This window comes from Lucilia cuprina, chromosome 4 (assembly GCF_022045245.1).
Source record: "Lucilia cuprina isolate Lc7/37 chromosome 4, ASM2204524v1, whole genome shotgun sequence".
Lineage (NCBI taxonomy): Eukaryota > Metazoa > Arthropoda > Insecta > Diptera > Calliphoridae > Lucilia > Lucilia cuprina.
Genome location: NC_060952.1, coordinates 41,778,449 through 41,797,692, shown reverse-complemented (window position 1 = coordinate 41,797,692; position 19,244 = coordinate 41,778,449). Strand labels below are relative to the sequence as shown.

The 19,244-nt window shown below is 29.9% G+C and overlaps 1 protein-coding gene across 6 annotated transcripts; it reads left to right on the top strand.

The window, feature by feature from the left end:
• Positions 1-4,638: 4,638 nt before the first annotated feature.
• LOC111678258 (pyrokinin-1 receptor) lies at positions 4,639-18,862 on the top strand. 6 transcript variants are annotated; one of them, XR_006940722.1, is made up of 5 exons: positions 4,639-5,113; positions 7,191-8,473; positions 18,116-18,492; positions 18,559-18,731; positions 18,803-18,862. XR_006940722.1 is itself a non-coding variant. In XM_046949754.1 (5 exons), the coding sequence occupies exons 2-5, from the start codon at positions 7,492-7,494 to the stop codon at positions 18,845-18,847; spliced, it is 1,554 nt and encodes a 517-aa protein (XP_046805710.1). In that variant the 5' UTR covers positions 4,639-5,113; positions 7,235-7,491; the 3' UTR covers positions 18,848-18,862. The 6 variants fall into 6 exon arrangements, 5 of the variants coding, with proteins under 5 accessions (XP_046805710.1, XP_046805709.1, XP_046805707.1 ...); XM_046949754.1 differs by having other exon boundaries at positions 7,235-8,473; positions 18,582-18,731; XM_046949753.1 differs by having other exon boundaries at positions 7,230-8,473; positions 18,582-18,731.
• The last annotated feature ends 382 nt before the right edge of the window (positions 18,863-19,244 follow it).

Genomic DNA, 19,244 nt, shown 5'->3' with positions numbered 1-19,244 from the left:
AATCTATATACTATATAAATATATATTTTAATTTATAATCAAAACTACTAAATTTTTTTGAGAATAATTATTTAAATCAATCAATACGTATATTTAATCTTTAAGATATTTTATGTACAATTTATAAATCCAATAAAAAATATATATTAAAAGAATTACAACATAGTTATATGAACTTTTGCTCAACTTATAACAAATTTATGTCTTAATAGATTCGTTCTACAAGGCCCCAGCAAAAAATATGAAAATTTTTGGTAATGGTCAGTAGTTTATTCATACCTTACTTGGTAATAGGTGTTCATTATCATAAACATTATTTCATTTACCTGATCATTACTGGCATTGCTGGTTAGAACAAAGCTATTTGGATTTGTTATAAGGGGTTTGTGGTTCGAGCCCTACTGGATACCGTTTATTATTTTTTTTAATATTCATTTATATTTTTCTGTAAAAAGCCGATCTCAAAATTACAAAAGCAAATTGTAATAGAGCATCAAGTAAGCGGCTGGGGTTAGTTTTTACGCGATTCCAAGATTACTTTCTAGCTTTCTAGGTAATGAAAGTTTTTTGCTAGGGAGTTTCGTACGCAAATAATCGATTAAGGTCAAAAAAAAGGTTCAAAGTTGTTAGGACTTTTAAACTTATTTGAAATATCTGACTGTTCTTTTATTACGGAACATAATATGGTGAAATTTTAAATTAAGAAATATTTGACATAATTAGAATCTTAAAAAGTGGGTTTAGTTGTTTTGGTTTAAGGATTTTCAAATATACCGATTTGAATTTTTTCCATTGGTTTCGTAATCGTGATATACTTTAAGGTGATTATGTGACAAATATAATTTATCCTACACACTAAAGTGGTTTATGTTATAAATATAGATCTTGTGCTTTTTCTAGGACTTTTGAAAATCATTGGTTAATTGTCGGGAATTTACGACTATTATATTTCACTTGTTTTAATTTAGATTTTTAAGAAATAAAAGTTAAGCCTTTTTTGGCTATTTTTAATGTCTGATTTAGCCTTTAATTTCTGTTATCCCTAGTAACACTGTTGCCCACAAAATTAAAATACTTATTTCACAGAAAATGTTTGTTTCAAATTTCGAGGTCAATTTTGGACCCATTCTCATAAAATTTGGAAGAAAGATTTCTTACAAAAATTGTTTATGTTAAATTTCACTGTCGAATTCTTATTTTTAAGCTAATAATGAGCGATAAAGTCATTTTTTGAAGGGGAATTTATACGGGGTACTGTTAAATATAGACCGATTCACATAAAAGTTGGTAAGAAGATTTTGGCTTATACATAAAGAAATTTTTATGTCGCTATACTCTCATTTCTAAATAAAGGGGACCTTATGGACCGATCCTCATAAAATGTGGCTAATAGTTTAAAGTTTTCATAATGTTTTCATATGTATAATTTTATCGTTATACTGATATTTTTAAACCTGTAATGTCATATAAAACATCTCCGGGAAGCCACTTGTATAGAGAATATACGAAAACGTGGACCGATTTTGCTCCTTTTCAATACGAAACAAACGTTATATTTATTCAAAATCTGTACTGCTCCTTCCGTATGATCTCTGTCGTATATACCCCCCTCTTTTAAATGGTGGATATAATTTTTACACTTTAAGATATTTAATAGGTTTTGAGTTTTAATATCAAATTTCGAAAGGAATATGTGAATTACACTCAACACAGAGTTTTTTTTATACAATACTACGTAAGTGTGCTTCACTTCCCTAAATGTTATTCACACCGAGACGGCTTAACAATTTAATGCCGGTATTACTGCCGATATCGAAATAAGTTTATCGGTATAAATACCGGTTTTTAAATACCGAATCAGAATCAGGGATTCTGACATAATATGAATTACATCAACAACTGATCAGTACATCGTTTTATTATTACTTAAATCTCAATCTAAATAATGAATATAAAAATCTCATCCTGCCCTGAAGCTGTCGATTCATCTGTATTTATTGTTAGAAAAATAGGTTATGGGAGATAGTATAGAGGGAGCAGTGTTTGTGCACATTTTATTTAAACCTACCAATATTACCACTAACAGGAAAAACTTCTGGGAGAAGATTGTTCCACATACGGACAGTACAATTTAAGAACGAATCTTTAATTTCTTTGTTTATACCAGCAAAAACGATATGGAGTGGTATTCTTAAATCGTCTCTATCAACAAGACATAAGTATTGTGCCTTGATTCGCCATTTTGAAAATATTAAAAGTTTTATTAAGTAATTCTGTATAATTTTTGACTGATTTTATTTAAAACTTGAATTATGTTTACTTAAGCGACTCTATCTACGATCGGTAGAGATATATTTTTCAAGCGAAAAGAATAAAATTTTATTTAAAATTGAAGGTATATTTCTTTTGTACTGATTTTTTTTTTTAAATAAACCCCTTTTTATTTTGGAGTTGATTGATAAATTCTTGTAATTTATTTATTTGTGTTAATATTTTTTAAGTTTAATTAGTTATATTCTATAATACAACAGTTTGACCTTTTAATAACTTTTAAAAAAAGAACATAAAAATTACTTCCTGAAAATGACTTCAGATGTGGTGAAATTGGAATCGAATAAAAGGAATATCCCTCCTATGACAAGTCTGTATTAGAATCATCACTTCTTCAGAGGGCTAATTCTCACATTCGTACGAATTTATATTCGATCGTACGAGATTTTTTACTTTTTGGATTCTCTTATTCGATAACGAATAAAATGTTTCGAAATTTCTTATGATAGCATTCGATAACGAGCAATCATTCGAATGAAACCTTTCGAGTTTTTTCTCGAAAGCAAGCTTTCAAAGTAAAGTTTTTGTGAAAACAATTTATAAGAAAGAACATCTATTATATTAAATCTGGAAAAAATTATAAATGGAATACTTTTAAGTCAAGAATTAATTATGCTAAAATAATTCCTTGACAATTTAATGGCAAATCACAAGAGGTTAATGCCAAATACTTCAAATGGGAATTAACTCTATTTTGGCGGGTGTTGGCGGTTATAATTTTATTGCAGACATTACTTGAAAGTTTCTTTAAGAAATAAATATAGTCATTATATATTTGAGATCCAAGTTAAAGGACTGAAACAGGTGTTCGATGAATATAGAATTTACATTTGATAAAAGCTTATTCCAATATTTAAGTTTTAAAATATGGATTTTTATGTAGTATTAGGGTATGACCGATCATATGATTAAATAATAAATCATTTAAGTTATTTATTGGTTTAAAATAAGTCATAAGAGCTAATTAGGGGCAAGGATAAATATGGGTCTATCCTTATAAATTTTGATGGAGGGATTTATGTAGGTCTACATTAAAGTTATTTATGCAGAATTTCATATGTTTATAAGTGAATTTTGACATTCAAGTCATTTTCTGAAGAAGACTTTGTATGGGGCTAGGGTCAAATGATTCCTGATCATTACGAAAATCTGCAGTATCATTTAGGCGATTTTTGTAGAGATACAATAACATCACCAATAAAAGATGCCTATAATCCAAAATGGGTCCAATAAATGCAGCCAATATGTGCCAAAAGTAAATAAACATCCATGTTGTATATATATTTATATCACTTGCAATATTATATTTTGCATAAAAACTCCTCTCTGCAATTATATTTTAATTTAATTTATTTTTTTTAAATTTTGCTTTAAATTTTTGAATTTTAATGAAACATATGAGTTTTGTTAACATTTCGTTCAGTATTGTAAAATATATTATGAAAGTTTTTTACAACACTGAAGCAACAACTCGATTCGTTTCGTATCGAGTAACATTATGAGAAAATTATGCACTATCGAAATTAATTTCGATTCGAATTTTATTTCTATCACGAGAGCGAGAATTACCCGGCCAGGTCTTTTTCAGTACTTCCATGCAGTATATTCTACTTCTTTGTCGCTTCTATGGGATGGGCAAAAAGTTTTAGGAAAATTTTTGTTTTTAAAATTGATCTAATCAGTCAATTACAAAAATGAATCTGTGGCATTTATTGCTGATGGAAGTAAACCTTATTAAATAGAACTTTGTGAAATCAGTTTAGGGTATAGACAAATCGACTTATCTAAAAGAAATTAGATTCTAACATGCTATAACTAAAAATATAAAGCTTTTAGTTTATTCTAATACAAACTATAAAATATGATGGCAGTTGTGTGTGTAAGCTTTTTTTCAAAAAGAAACTTTCAAAAGCTTTTTCACTTAATAAATTTCTTTATAAACAAGTCTAGTTAATGGAAAAACTATTTTCACCCTTTTGTTTTTAATATATTTTTTGTCAACCCGTACCTAAGACAATGAGACCAGAGGGAAAATCAGGCAGAACATAGCAGAAAAATGCATTAAGATGGATTTCTAAAATTATCCATAAAAAAACAACAAATAAAAAACTATGAAATGCGCAATGAATGTGTTGTAATGTGTGTTGTGTTCATAAAATAAATGAATGAAAAACAAAAAATAATAATTTTTTTTGTTCGATTTGGCCAAAAACAATTACTTTTCGTATTTTCTTTTTTTTTGTATTATTATTTTGGGAACATTTTTTGAAAAGCATAAAATGTATGAAGCGAAAAATTCGAATGAACAGATAAACTTGAGCGGTTTAACTGAAAAGACCTTTTAAAAACATACTAGCGGGAATTAGCAAACTAGTCTATTAAAACATATCTACTAAATGTATTAGTACATTCTAACGGATCAGTGTTTTTCCTTTGCCTAGTTTGCGTTTTTATTTGCTTTATGGTTTTTTTTCTTCTTCTCAGGAAAATGGTGAAAAATGTGAAAAACAAATAAGAATAAAAAATAATCACTAAAATAATAAACAAACAAATAAATAAATAAAAGAAAACAAATAAAAAAACGTATAAAATTAAATGAAAATAAAGTGTATTATTTTTCCGCTAATTACATTTGAATTGAAAAACGTTTCAGAGTTATACATAAATTATTGAGATACAAAGGAAAATTAAAAAAAAACATAAAAAATAAATAAAATTTAAATACATGTTTATAGGCATTTTGAACTTGAGTTATAAATCTAATTGAATTATATTCATATGAGTATGTTGTATTTAAGTTATCTGTTTTTGTACCTACATATATATTACAGACATATTTACATATATAATAAGTAGTTTTACCTACTAGTATGCATACTACTAATTCATACTAAGGGGTTGGTGGCATTTTAAGAATTACAAATGATATTAAAGATCGTTTAAAATAACCCAGCAGATCGAAAAATAGCGCTTCTTCGACAATTGGTTTTGCGCACCGTAACAACTCATAGTTCAACGACCAAGGATTGTCAACTAAGACACAACGTCTTTGCACGTATTCCTGTTACAACAATAACAACAAAGAGCTAATACATCCTTAAAGAATAGACAATTTTAGACTTGCTTGCAACATGGTCGGTGCCACGTATGTATTTTTTGTAAACGAGAGAAAAGGCACAGTCCACAAATGATATAGAGAGCATACATTAGTATTGATTCTTCTGTACAAGCCTCGATAGTCTTATACTGATTTTACTTTAAATTATCGGTGATAACTTTTTAAAAAAGATCAGATGAATTGTGATCAAGAAAGATTTATAATCACAGAAAACTATAATGGGAGAGCATTAAGGGTTTGTGTTAAAAAAAAAAACACGAAAACGACTATTAAAGCTTAAAAAAATTGAGCGATAAATATTAGTTTTACAACTAGATATATATTTTGGTTATTGATCCCATCTTTCATATATCAGAATTTGAGATAATGGTAGAATAACAATAAAAAGTCCCACATGTATAAAAACCGATGTCAGTACCATATTAGACCCACTTCTGAAACCCTATTCAACTGGCATAAAATGATTATAAACGTCTCATAGTGGGGTATAAAAAAAATACTATGGAAATAAATCTGTGACTTGTTAATGGTTGGTCCGATTTAAATTTGGACCTCATAGGACCTCATTAACGTTGGTTTGCCCAGAGGTCCACAAAACGATTCGGTTTCTTTGTTTGTAATCCGATTTCGAATATAATTTGTATGTATGAAATCTACTTGTCCATTACTTTAAATGACCAGTCTATAAATTATATCTTATAGTATTCGAATTTAAATTTAAAACTTTTGTATTTTATTTACATTTGAGGTACCCTGCCCCCTATAGATAGTCTGCATTAGGGGTATGGAACTTCCCATGTTCACAGTAATAAATGTCAATATTCTTTGTATAAACTTTTAAGAATCTAGATCTAATAGTTTCCCAGATAAACGAATTTTAATATATAATTCATATGGAGGTTTCACGTCCTCTATTGCTATTCCGCCAATTAATTACCCAAATGTTCATATGGATGACGTTAACTGTTATAGTTTATTAAATATATTTTTATATTTAATTCATTTGAAAGGTTGGTTTGAAGATAAGTTGGGTTGAACTAGGTTGATAGGGGGACACTTAGGCCATTATCGCGCCCGTTGTGCGCTTTTTAATGAAGGAAAAATGTTTATTTGTAAAAAATTTTAAAAAACTGTGGTCGTGTGGAATGTTACATCCGGAATAATATCACTCCCAAGATACTTGCATCTAAATTTGAGGAATATTTGACAGTGGCAAAGAAAGTGCTCCAGAGTTTCACTATCACATTCCACATGCTCTATATTCGTTTGAATCCGCACATGCTATTTCTATAGCTGTGATAGTCGTAGTTAGGTAGATAGGTAGGTACCCTTATAATATAAAACTTACCTCTGGTAGTGAAACTTTTCTTTAAGCACAATATGGTCTTAGATTTAGCTTTATCACCTGCAAACCCGGGCGCCAATTTTTATGGAAATTATCACTTGAAAATTTCAGGAATATCGGTCTATAAAGTTCAAACAAACAAATACACATTAATGTTCGTATATATCTTATATTTGTCATTGTGTACTTTTAATATTGTTTCAAATCACAACATTTAGGAAAATCGGTAATAAGTATTGTGATTGTGTAAAAATATTCATAATGTAAAAATTTCATTCAGCCTTTTCAGAATTCTTAAAGATATTTAAGTTATCATGTAGAAATAGCCAGTGCCAACCCCTTAATAGTTTTGCGTGCATTAGGCAAGTTTAAACGATTAATTACAATTTAAACAAGCTTACAACAAGTGACCAAAACAAAATTCCATTGTTGCAGTATAGCTAGCCAGTGAATGGCCTACAGAAATATAGAGAATCTAAATCTTTAAAAAAACACAAAATATTAAAAATAACTGAAAAATTCTAGTGATAAAAAAATAAATAAACAAAAATAATAAATTAAAACCAAACAAAAATCATATCCCAACTAAAGAAAATAACCAAATGGAATGAAAATATTGTAAAAAAATTTAACCACATTAAGGCAAAAAAATTTAAATTATCAAAAATTTCCCACCAACAATAACAACACTACAATAATGACGAAAATAATTTACGATACAACAGCGGCAATGAATAACAGTGACTTTGTTAATTCAACGTACATGTTTGCTGAGGCTACGGATAAAACTATTTATGAAACTGGTTATGATTTTGAACAGTCCATCTTTGGACCCAAACGTGATTCATTGAAAATTGTCATACCGGTGACCGTTATTTATGTTTTAATCTTTATAACGGGCGTTATAGGCAATATCAGCACGTGTATAGTGATAAAAAAGAATCGTTCAATGCATACGGCCACAAATTATTATCTCTTTAGTTTGGCCATTTCCGATTTTATGCTACTGTTATCGGGTGTACCGCAAGAAGTCTATATGACTTGGTATAAATATCCTTACCCTTTTGGTGAATACTTTTGTGTGGGTCGTGGCATAGTGGCGGAAACTTCTGCTAATGCTACCGTCTTAACCATAACCGCTTTCACGGTAGAACGTTATGTGGCCATATGTCATCCGTTTTTTGGTCAGGCCATTTCGAAATTAAGTCGTGCCATTCGTATAATCATAATAATTTGGTTACTCTCCATACTTACGGCCATACCGCAAGCTCTACAATTTGGCATTGTTTCTATACAAGGTGTGGAAAATTGTGTACTGGCTAATGTTATAATTAAGCATTCATTTCAATTATCCACCTATATATTCTTCTTTGCACCCATGTCTATAATATTCGTTTTGTATCTTTTAATCGGTGTACGTTTGTATCGTTCAAATGTTATTGACGGCAGTAGCAGTGGCGGTGGTCATAATAATTCAAATTCCAAAGATTTGCATCGTTTTCGCAATGATTTGTCTATTGGTTTGAATAGTTCAAATTCTCATGTACGTCGTGGCCGCTTAGGTATGAAAAGTACACAAAGTGATACGATTTTATATCGTTATTCCGGGGGTACTCAAGTCAGTGCGGTGCGTGGACGCATTAATCAATTTGGCACGAAGCGAGTTTTGAAAATGCTGGGTAAGTATGGTGTTTAATTAAATTAATTGCATTTAATATAATTGTTGTTTTTATTGCAAATTTAAGTTAATATAAATCTATTAAAATTAATTGGCACACTGGTACTAAAGAATTTGTTAAATGATTTCTGGATTTCTGTCTGGATTTCTGCTTTTTGTTTACAATAATCTGTATACTTTATTAGAAAAATATTAAATGTAATTTCGGAATGTATGTATACATTAGTCCACTTCTAAATTCTTAGTTTTGTGGCATCCTCTGAAACCACTTTTTCAATAAAACTTTTTTCTAAATATTAGATTTTTAAATACCATCGTATTATGTCTATAATTCTCCCCGGAACATTTTATCATGATTTACTCTCCACTACTTTTAGGTGAGGTTTGGGTAAGAAGGGCATAATCGTAATCAATCATAAACTTACATGGATACACCTAGTTGAGGTCCCGTTGTGTTACCCTAGTGGTTGTGGTTTTAGTAGTCTATTTGATTATTACTCTCTACTTTCCGATTTAAACCAGCCGGTAGCTCATTGAGACAAGCTAGAGCAGCAAGATCGAATGATGGAGTGAGAAAGTGAGATATCTACTTCCTCATTATAATAACTCCTACTGTAGTCGTTATATTCGAGATTCATTCCCCTGGCGTGATTGCCAATAGTACAGTGTTCCGTTATGATTGATATCAGCAATCTAATCTGTTCCCTGCAAAAGTTTAAAACTAAGCTTAACCTGGGAGATTCGTATAGAAGCCAAATTGACCTCGAATTGAGGTAGATGGTTTCATTGACATATCTGATTTGAGCCATTTCGATTTCATCTTCTCCTCTCATCCCACCATTCTTAGCAAGTACTTCAGCTACTCAGTTTCCCTGACATTACTATGTCCAGGGATCCACGACATTGTTTGCGATATTGGCCAACAGTACTTTTAGTCTACTGGGACTATAAACTGGTGGAATGATTTTATCCAGGGCTAAACCTGTCTTTGGCATATTATGCTAAAGATTAGTAAGCTTGATTTATTTGTAGTTACAAATCTCATAAACTTCAACCGATTGCAGTTGAATCTCGACAAATGTTCTCTGAAGATGATCGCGGACCAAAAAATGTTTCTCTTTTAAAGAGTTTAAAGTCATTTAGAGGTTAACAACTTCTTCGATGTATATTTATGGAGTATATAATCCATTCAGGCAATCCTAAAACATGATCCACAATAACTTCACAATACGTGGTCCTTACCTAGTTAGATTTTTAATTTATTTGAATTAGTTTTGGATCAGTCGTAGTTGTTTACAGAGTACTCTCTACATATGAGCGTTTGAGGAGTTATTGTTGTAGCAGCGGCACTTGTAAAATCAGTGTAGCTTTGTTGACAATCCATGGTCGTTGTTCTTTGAACTCTGAGTTGTTCCGGTTCGTAGAACCGATTGGCGTCTTAGATTTCAGTTCGATTTCATTCAAAATCAAATCAAAATCGTCAAAGGTGATTATGACTATAATAACGACGAAGTAAAAAAGATCAGAGGCTCTGATATAAATCTATTTTACAACCAGTCTGATAGCAAGTATATTTTTTTGGAATCGTTAACTGTTTTCAAAAATATAAAATCAGTTCAACAATTCATTTTATTCTAATTTTAAGCGAATTGATCTAACTTTACTTAATAGACGCTTCATACAAATTAATGATTAAACCATATTTCGTAGAAGTAAAATTTATAAAATCTTAAATAAATTATCAATATTGTTTAGTATAGTGTTAAATGTTCCTGTACTATAAATCAATATTATGATCTTACTGAAACTGAAAATACGATTTAATAGATATAGAATATCAAAACAACAAAAAAAAAAACACGTGTTATCGTTTTATTTACTAAAGTTTTTCTATAAAAGGCTTATAAATAACAAAATATACAAAGTTTACTTTTATATCTATGTAAAACTAAATATGTATGTAATACATACAGTGTAATCGAGCTAAAACAAATTAATGTTTATTGTATTAAGTTTGACAAGTTCTATAATAATCGCTATATTAAACGAACTAGTCCTGTTTAGTAGAAAACAAAAAGATGTCATAAATAAAGGATTGTAAACAAGTTATACTACACAAAGTAATGTTGCTATAAGTCAATTGAAACAATCTAGGATATTTAATCTTAAAGGAGAGAACTAGGCATTGGGGATTATAGGTAATTAAGCCATGGTAATCGCCATAGAATGCCTTCGTTATCTTAGTTGCTAGTGTTGTTGTTTCTCAGTCTGGAGAAAAATGCTCAACAGGCTTATATCTTTGGATCTGATGTAGCATCCATGCTAGTTTCAAACTAACTACATCTATTCTGTCTTTATAATAGAATTTCTAAGCAAATTTGAAATAAATAGCCAGTAATCGGTACATCTTATTTTACTCGATTGATTGCTTAAGTCATGACAAATGCAATTATTTTGATCTCACTGTCAAAACAACTCCCTGAGAAATGCCACTGGGTCGGTCTATGGATTCGGTAACTCTAATATATAGGGTAGATAGGGTATCTTTCGCCATAGGGGAACATCTGCCAAATCCGAATAACTAGAAAACATTAACGAATTTTGTTTTCGTTTATCGTTTATCTATCATCCCTGAAAGTTGGAATGATTAATTTTACATATGATGGTAGACAGACGATATTAATTCTTTTTCAAAGGGCCATTACTGATGACAAATCTGACCCATTCCTACCCATGGGGCGATATCACCGTTTTTGGTCATTTCGGAAAAAAAGTATTTGATGAAACAAGGAATTTATGGAGTTTATCATAAATAATATCAAATTTTTGCACTACCGACAGCAAGAATAACATTTTTAGAAACTTACTTCAAAACTCCTGAGTCTTTATTAATCGTCACTGCTTATTTATGGGTCGAGTGCTTTAAGCTCTCTTACTGGTTTAAATCGTTTTTTATACTTGTATAAGCATACATGCATGTGGAGTTAAGAGTGTAAGAAAGCTCTAAACAGTGCTCTTTGCCAATCAGGGTTTTAAAGTAAATAAAGCATCATGCAAATTTGTGCAGTGACACTAGACTGACATCTGGCACTCCATTGTTTAGTTCAGAAGGGCATATTGGTTTTATACTGATTTTTGTAACGCACAAAAATATTGGTCCCATACCAGCCGCTGATCCAGCTCGAATGTTTGGAATAGAAACTTTTGTTTTCTTTACTTATTTCCTCTTTTCTTTTTCCTCATTTGTATATTTTGTATGAAAAACGTTGAAAAGGGGAAGTATAATTTCCCTTTCCCTCGTGGATCCGCGCCTGCATGCCAACCTGAAATTATACAAATCGGCTTAGAATCACCCAAAAAAACTTTCATTTAAGTCTTATGCGCAAAGCACAGGTTGCAATTTTAAATTTTCTATTGAATATAGTTGAAATCGCTCCATTATTTTAAAACTATCTACCGAAATTGGCAGAACTAAATCTTAAGTCTGTATAATTATTTTGTAATGATCAGGATTCATTTGACTCTAGCCCTATGTAAAGTCCCCTTATAAATGCTAATGTTTCGATGAAATTTGACATAACTTTATTTCATAGAAACACTAGCTATACCCAGTGTACTTTGCTACCTTAAAGCAATGTAAAACACTGTAAAATTTTTAAGATTTTAACTATAATAGTTTTCTAGTTAAAAATTTTTATAGATTTTGGGAATACCACTCAAATTATTGGAAATTCGCCAATTTTTCAAAACGTTAATTTAGATTTAAATTAACCTATGAAAAAATTTAAAAGTCTAATGGTTTCTTAGATATAAGAAATTTTTGATGAAATTTATATGGGAGATACCAAGGCCCAATTTAAAATCCGCCCATTTTGCTCTAAATGTTTAGATGAATGTTAAAGTTATTTATGTAACATGAGAAATTTCATAGCTCTAATAGTTTTCCAGATATACGATTTTTTGTATTTAATTGATATGAGAAGATTCAAGCTTCTCCCCATACTATAATGTTCTGATGAAATTGAAAGTTCGCCCTTTTTCCCAAAATATTCAGATGAATATTAAAGTTCTTCGTGCAAAATTTGAAAAAGCTAGATCTATTAGATTCTCCAATAAACGATTTTTTGTGTGTTTTATTAAAATGGAAGGTGCAACGTCCCCCATTGGTAGTCTGCCAATTTATTAGTCAAAGTGTTTACTTTTGAAGATTCTGAGATATGCTACATTTATCACTTATTTTGAAAGTGAGCGTGGCACGTCGGTCACTTGAAATTTTGAAGTAAAAAGTAACCTATAGTTCCTTCAAGACATACAGGAACACACTGTGAAAATTTCACAAAAATCGGCACATCCGTTTAGCTGTCTATAAAGTCCAAAACAAACAAACATACAAACACATTAATTTCTATATATATATAGATAAATGCTCCACCAAAATCTATTTGGAACGACCCATTTTTTTAACCTAGCCCCCAATTTAAAGCTTTTTTCACAAATTCTGTTTTTCGTCAATAAACATCGAACAACCTAAAATTAGTCTCGAAATAATACTAAATTTCAAGCGTCTAAAGATCTAAATTTCAATTTTACCGCCCTAACAGTTACTTTAACAATATAAGTAATCAAATAGTTTTATTAATCACATACTAAATAAATATCTACGACTTTAATCAGACACATTTCTTCCATTGAAATTTACACATGATTATTAAAACCAATTTCAAGGTTAACTAATATTAGAACGATTTCATTTTAATTAAATTCTACTGTAGTAATTTCCCAACAAATTCATATCATATTTAGTATTATATCCAAAATAAATGTTGTTATTTTTAGTGTAAAACATATGTAAATAGTGACTGTTAATAAATTCTTTTTTTTTTGTCTTAGTTTTTTTTTTGTTATTTTTCCGATTACGTAATAAATACTTAACATATGTCATTACAAGTCATACAAGTTTTATTAATATTATCACGCTTATCAATTCAGAATCCTTTTATTATCACATTCAACATCATTATCATTAACTGCAATATGCTCATCATTATTATTTTGACTACAATTATCATTAATATTTATTTTTATACATTGTATGTACAAGTACTATTTGGCTAAACAACTATTTTTATTTGTTTTTAATATCATGATAATACAAATTAAACCCTCTCGATTAATTATCAAAAGAAAAAAACAAACAGAAAAAATAGCAAAAATAATAAACAATAGAGGCATTAAATTAGTCTGAAACATACGCTAATTTTAATAAAATATCTTAAATACGAGTGTACAATTATTTACAAAATAAGTGCAATAAAATACATAAATATCGAATAGAATATTAGAAAAATAAATATTTCTTTTTGTTTTTGTTAACGTTCTCTTGTAAACGATTGCATGCTGTGCTTTACTGCCACACATTACTAAAATGTAATTAATTGTTTATTTGGACAAAGTTCTTAAAGCTCTGACATTTAACATCTCTAACAATAAATTGGCCAAATACATACATACATAGGTACACGATTTAATTAATAGTTTCGAAAGTTTTTCTTATTTCTTTATAAGCAATTATAAAATAAATTATTTGTACACAAAAAGCTTTATAAAGAATTTAAAGCGTTTTAAGGTATAGTTTCGTAATACAAGTGGGTTCTTTCAAAAGGTATGCATATACGCAAGGAAATCTAAGTCTAAGATCAGACACTTGCAAATAATCGAGCTATGTAGTAACAGCCTTTTTGGAAAATAAAATTTTCAAAAGAATCAAAGAATTCTATGACTTGTGAAAAAAGATCATGTCAATTTTTCGCTGATAATCTAAAAGAATAAAATATACCGAAATACGAATCCGTAAAATAAGTCATGAACATACCTGGATAAGAATGATAAATTCAATAGTTTCATTTAGTGTCTTCCTGTAAATCTGGAAGGAGCTATAGGCTACCTTTTATTTCAAAATGTAAAGTGGGCGAGGTGCCAAGATCAGTATTAAAATTCGCATATCTCAGAAATTGCAACAGCTACAGTCCTCAAATTTTGTATGAACAACTTTGACATCCATATGAACAGCCTAGCTACAGTGGGCGTGGCACCTCCCATGTAAACAAATCTTAAATTAGTATGTATATCTGTAAAACTATAACAGCTAAAATCCTCATTTTTTCGGAGCCACTTTAGTATTAACATTAATAATAAACAAAAAACTGGCGGACTATCAATAGGGGCGTGACACCTCCATAGGAATTACATACTAAAATGCATTTACCTGGAAAACTATTGTAGTTAAAATCTTAAAATTTTGTACTAATACCTGAGTCCATAAGAATAGTTGTTGAGAAAATGGGCGGAATGACTATAGTGGGCGTGGTACTCTCCCTAAGAATAAAATGTGATAGGGAAAAAATTATAAAATATTAAATTATAAATTATAAAAATATAAATTGAATACAAAAATTCGCCTATCTGGGATACTATTTGAGTTAGAAATTTAAGATTTAGCACGAAGAACTTTAATATCCATGTAAACATTTTAGGGTAACATATTGGCGGACTACCAATAGGGGCGTTGCAACTCCCATATGAATAAAACATACAAAAATTCGTTCATCTGGGAAACTAATAAAGCTAGCTTCATAAACTTGTATATCCATCTGAAAATTTTGGAGAAAAAAAGCGGAATCCTCAAATTTTTCACGAAAACTTTAAAATAAATATGAACATGTTTTTTTTTTTTTATTTTCCATTGCTTTTAGGTTTTCAAGCACACTGGATAAAGATAGTATAATATACCTTACTTCTTTTCATTTATCCGAAACAATCACTCTAGGCATACGGATGCGTAAGGTCTGCGTACCCCTACAACCATTACGTATCATATGCACTTGAGAAAGGACTTATTTCTAACGCTTATCCCCACATTCATTCCTCTGACTTGGAAACGGCACCGAACTTATCCAGAATTATAGACTTTAACGCGCATCAGTCTACCTACATTCTATTCCCGGGAATTTGGGTTTAATTCACAGCTACTACGTGTACCCAAAAATACTTCTTTAATAACCGGGGTAAGACAAAATTCGAAACTCTGACCAAGAAATACATTTAATATCACCAGTTTATAGTCCCGTCAGACTAGATATGTTGGTAGCACTTCTCATACACATCCTTTATTAAGATTAATCAATGCTCCTAAGACAAACATCTGTTAAAAAACTAGATGACTAGGAAAAACCCTAATTTGTAGATTAAATAGAAAATATATACCCGAACTTCTGGGTATATAATATACACAGGAATTGAGAGCTCTAACCCTGTCTTTGACATATTAAAAAAGTTAAGTTAAAAGTTAAGTTAAAAGTTAAGTTAAAAGTTAAGAAAAAGAGAAGAAGAATGATAGAAGCCAGCATCAAAAGCTAGAGTTTAACACGTTTTCCATCTTTCTGATAGAAAGACTAGGACTGCGTCAAGACAACTTCTAATTTTACACGGAATTGACTCTTCTTTTTCTTTACTTTTCGGTTGCAGAGAATAACCGCTTTATGCAAAAACGATTATAAAGTTAACAATGGTTGTTAAAACCTGTTTTTATATGGAAATTTTTTTTAGGAAACCATTGTTAATTTTAATAACCGTTTTTGCATAAGGCCCTAAATAAATGAATTTGAATTTTAAAGCTTTTGTACTATGTTTTGTTCTAATCTCCTTGAGGTTGTGAATGTCAAGCTAATTTATCCCTCTTTGCTTCGACCGGTTTCGTCAATTTGATTTCCCCACATTCCTTTACCATTATATCTTGTATATTCACTGTTTTATTGTTGATAATCCCCGAGTTTTCTGGTACCCATAAGATGTAAAGTTTTCGACTGGAAGAGTATTCAGTAAAGGCTTTTTTTACAGTCTAACTTTATAGATTATATTTAATCTCATCAGCCGATATCGCCCTAATTGCCTTGTAACTATAGAAAACTTTTTATACATTTTGATTAGGCTTTCGCCTGAAATTTTGTGTATTATTTGTATTCAGAGAACTGTAGTAGATACATTTTGACACACGGTTCTCCAAGAAAGTCAGCTTAATTTGCTGAAACGTAAATATTCCTAATGTACACACAGACTTACAAAAACACGGATTCTCTTATTGTCGGTTTTCTTCGATATACAAATAAAACAAGTAAGAAGTTATAGTCAGACGAGGCCGAACATATAATACCCTACACCTGTATACGAATAAAATGTAATTTAGTTTTCATAATAAAGCATTTAAGTTGAATTGTACCTTGCCTATATACTTAAGTCATTTATTGTTTAATAAACCTGTGGATATTTAAGTAAAATTTTGAAGGGGGATTTTTATAGGGGCTAGGGTCAAATGAGGCCCTATAATTATAAAGTTTATGAGGGTCCTCAAGGCTAGTATAGAACTTAGTTTTGAAGCTTTTTGTCGAGATATATATTGGACATAATTATGAACTTAAAAGCTCTATTTGTCAGGGTCAGTTGTATGGGCCCTAGGTGAAATAATGGTCCGATGTTAACCATTCTCAATAAGCTTCGTCTACTGTACCAAACTTCATTGATTTATCTCCAAAATTGCGACCTGTAGTTTGATTACAAGGTTTACAAGCTATTTGGGGGGATAGTTGTATGGGGCCAGGTGAAATAATCGACCGACCTTAACCATTTTCAATAGGCTTCGTCCCTTGGGCAATAGATTACATGGTTTAGATGGACGGATGTTTGTGCGTTACAAACATCAATACAAACCCAATATACCCTCCCCACTAAAGTGGTGTAGGATATAAATATCTTGCTCGCCATGTTATTTCAAATAATTCAATCAACCCTTTGTAACTAAGGCCAAAAAATTTCTTCTATAATCGCTACTTATAAAGTGTTCGTCAATATTTGTTATGAAAAGAGCGGCTTGAAAGTATTTCTTCTGATCTGAAATAATATAAGTATCAACTTAACCCAGTTGTAAGACATTAAGGGCGGGTTTATTATTACTCAGTTAAACTAGGCTTAACTTGCTGTTAGATTAAACTCAGAACAAATTTAGTCGGACTATAACCGATGATTGTGTTTTTCAGTTATGGAATTAAGTTCAGTTAATTTTGTTAGAATCGCCAACTTTTCACTCAAAAACATAAACAATAAACAGCTGTTTTTTGCAAATAAAACTTTTGTAAAATGAAAAATTTTAAATAAACCTTAAAACAATAAAAAATAAATCAAAACAAACCAATTTACTTAAAATATTGATTTTTTGTTCTTTCGAAATCATTGTTTTAATGTTTTTGTTAATTGTCTTTTCTCACTTATAACTTAAGTTTAATTGGATAATAACACTCAGTTAAACTAGGATAATAAGTAACGTTACTATTTACTGAAAAACACAATACATATATTAAACTAGGTTTAAACAAAGAGCGTAGATTATCTTTATCTGAAAAACCCGCCCTAAGGAACTTAAATTATCTAGAAAACATACATATATTTAGTGAAAAAATTATTAGACTAATTCTAAGTATTTTAAGTAAATAAATATATACATAATAATATACTGTATTACTGTAATGTATAATTTTATTTAACTTGTAAGAATTTCTTTAATTAATTATCTACGTTTTTTTTGTTTAACTAGTTGCCGTAGTCATCTGTTTCTTCTTGTGTTGGGCACCATTCCATGCACAGCGTCTTATAGCAGTCTATGGTAGCAGTGGATTAATTGCTGGTGGAGAGGAAAATACTGGCATGAGTGTGGGTGATGATAGTGACTCTGCAATTTTTAATCTTTCTCTGACGACTGAACAAATATTTGCAGCAACAGAAATTACAACTGAGGCAACTGCTTTAAATTATCTTAATTTTAATAGTTCCAATAATAATAAACAACGTGAACAGCATACAAAAGTCTATACAGTAATGACATACATATCAGGTGTTTTATATTATTTATCCACCTGTATTAATCCATTACTGTACAATCTAATGAGTAATAAATTTCGTCAAGCTTTTAAGGTGAGTTCTAATGTGAGAAGAAACTCACTGTAAATAGTATGTCTGTTTTATGCAATTTTAATTTAGCATTTAATATTGTGTCCTTCCAGTCCATACTCTTTGGTAAAAAATCCTCAAATGCACGCAGATCACAAAATTCCCAACGTAGCATGAGTCGTAAGGCCACCACGACTCATTCATCATCCATACATCGGGGTTCGAGTGAATCGGAAATGCAATCAAAAGTCTCATTGTTACAGGTATTTGCAAATATTTATAATATTTTCATTTTAAAATATTGATTTATATCTTTCTTTTACTTTCGTTACAGACTATTTCAAATGAAAGAAAATTTACTCCACAAATGATTCCATAATTTTTTATTTATTTATAAGATGATTTTTTTATATTTATTAAAAAAAAGAATATTTATTTATATGATCATGTAGTAGTTTTTAAATATTTAATTTAAGTTTATTAAGTCTAAGATATATGTATACTTATTTGATTTTGATATATTGAAAAATGTCACATACAATTTATTAACATAGAATATTATGGACTCTGCATTCGAATTTTACTAAAATTTAACAAGTTTCTTATAGCATATTAAATAGTTGATGATTATTAATGGCCTATTGAAGGCAAAGCCAACATTTTAGAAATTTTTAAGAAAATTGTTACTCGCTGTTCTGACTGATATAACATAATTTTGAAATAATTACCGTATTTCGGATGAAATTTTGATTATTTTTGAAACTAAGGCTTGATTA